General features: G+C 57.9%; 2 protein-coding genes across 2 annotated transcripts in view; one reads left to right on the top strand and one right to left on the bottom strand.

Moving 5' to 3' along the window:
• Positions 1–434, top strand: part of VDBG_09058 (conserved hypothetical protein) — a gene marked incomplete at both ends in the record, with an annotated part of 1812 nt that extends 1378 nt beyond the window's left edge. The window contains one exon of the mRNA XM_003000517.1: positions 256–434. Coding sequence (XP_003000563.1) covers positions 256–434 — 179 coding nt within the window. The remainder of the gene's footprint in view (positions 1–255) is intronic.
• A 441-nt stretch (positions 435–875) lies between these two features.
• On the bottom strand, positions 876–1802 carry VDBG_09059 (AP-2 complex subunit mu; the record flags this gene model as incomplete). Its single annotated transcript, XM_003000518.1, has 1 exon — positions 876–1802. The coding sequence occupies one exon, from the start codon at positions 1800–1802 to the stop codon at positions 876–878; it is 927 nt and encodes a 308-aa protein (XP_003000564.1).
• Positions 1803–2012: the final 210 nt, after the last annotated feature.

Below are 2012 nucleotides of genomic sequence, written 5' to 3' on the forward strand. Positions count from 1 at the left end.
TTTGTTGCCATGTCCGTGAATTCGCTGCCTCCGCTGGCGTTGACGTGGATGACGATCAACGCAAGGCTCACTACGTTCGTGCTATCGCATTAGGGTTCGTTCTGACAGTTGGAAACCTCGCTGCGTTCCTTGCTTCCTTCACGTACATCAAGACGGAAGCACCGGCGTAAGTGCACCTTGAGCAGCAGTCGTGGCACCCTGCTAACAGAAACAGCTACGTCAGGGGACACGCTATCAATCTTGGCTGCCTAACAGGCCTGCTAGCCATTGGATTTATCACGCCCCTCTGGATGCGCTCTGAGAATCACAAGCGCGATCGAGGTGAGCGGGATCACCGACTTGACGAAGCGCGATGGGTCGCTGCTGGGCAGACGAAGGAGCAGTACGAACTGCAGCTTGGATGGCTGCATCCGGGCTACCGATACAAGATCTGAATTGTCTGCACAGAACTGTTCCGGATCGATGGACCCAGGGCTTACGCCATGGTCGTGTGAAGGTGAAAAACGAAAAGTTTGCATGGGATTTTCCGTGGACAAACGGTCGAATTGTAATCAGAAGTAATGGCATGTAGAGGTGTTGTGTAAGCGCCAGGGATAGAGGAAAAAGACCCGAGTATGGGGTTCGAGGACAGCCAATGGACTCATTTTGGCGAATCGCACCTGTCGGTCGTCGAACTGCACTGCCTCACTTCCAGCCCTGGGACAGGGACTGCGAGATTGAAACCGTCGGTATATATTCTTTGGGACAGCGCCGGCTGCCAGAAATCCCCGTTACGCCAAACAATGCTATGTGATACACCAATCGACAAACACGCCTCCGTCACGTCGTTAACCCCCCTCTGCCTGCGAGCTCCGCTTCGCATCGACGCATCCGGCTCAGAAGCGTATCTCGTAAGACCCGGCCCGCGTCATGTACCGCACCCACTTGACGCTCGAGTAGTTGCTCTTCTCAAAGACCTTGAGATAGCGGACCAGCAGGCCGCTGCTCGTGAACATGAGGAGGCTAAAGTTGAGGCTCAAGGGTGGGCGGCTCCAGGCGCGCTGGTTGGTCATGCTCGACAGCGAGGCCTCGGCGCTGAGGACAAACTCGCTCTGGCCGGCGAAGCGGCCGATCTTCCAGACGATGACGTTATCCGAGGGCTCGTAGCGGGCCTTGCCCTGGGTGCAGCGCTCGGTGATCTTGGCCGTGTTGAGCGGGGTCGGGATGCGGACGACGACGTTTGTGGCGAAGAGCTTGGAGCCAAAGTTGGCCTTGATGGAGATGCTGTACTCGACCTTTGTGCGGCCGACCTCGTTGACAATGGCGTGGACCTTGAAGGGCAGGTTGACGTTTTCGGTGGCGCGGTAGCGCATGAGCTCAAACTCGCCGTCGGGCGGCACAAACGAGATGATGCGGTCGCTGTCGAACTTGCCGAGCTTGACGCACTGGTGGAACTGGCAGTCCTCGAGCGTGACGCTGCCGGCGGCGGCCTTGGTGGCCTTGGTTCCCTGGCGGTTGCCCGAGGGCAGCGACAGCAGGCCGTCATTGTCGAGGAGCAGGCGATCGTTGAGGCCGAACTTGCACTCGGGCGTGCCGGAGAGGTAGGCGCGCATGACGATCTGGCCCGTGACGTCGGCGCGCAGCACGGCGCCCGTTGCCGACATGAGGAGGTTGACGTCCTCGATGACGTCGACAAAGGCCTCGTTCTTGCGGTACTTGACGTCGGCCTTGCGCCACGAGAGCGCGCCCGTCGCCTGCATGGTGATCTTGGCCGAGTCCTCGGCCGCGCGCTCCGACTTGACGCCCTCGGGGGTGATGTACATTTTTCAGCGTGTCCGTCTCGGTGTTCTGCGGGTAGCCAAAGTCGATGATTTCTATGTGCGCGAACCGTCATTCTCGTCAGTCCGGATTTCTTTCATCTTTTTTCTTTTTTCTCCGTGGACGAATTGCAGAATGAGGTCTAACCTGTCTAGAAAGCTCCGTAGAATATCACAAAGTTGTTTCTTTGACAGTCCTCCCTTCGTCAACTTGGC

This window comes from Verticillium alfalfae, genomic scaffold (assembly GCF_000150825.1).
Source record: "Verticillium alfalfae VaMs.102 supercont1.14 genomic scaffold, whole genome shotgun sequence".
Taxonomy (NCBI): Eukaryota; Fungi; Ascomycota; class Sordariomycetes; order Glomerellales; family Plectosphaerellaceae; genus Verticillium; species Verticillium alfalfae.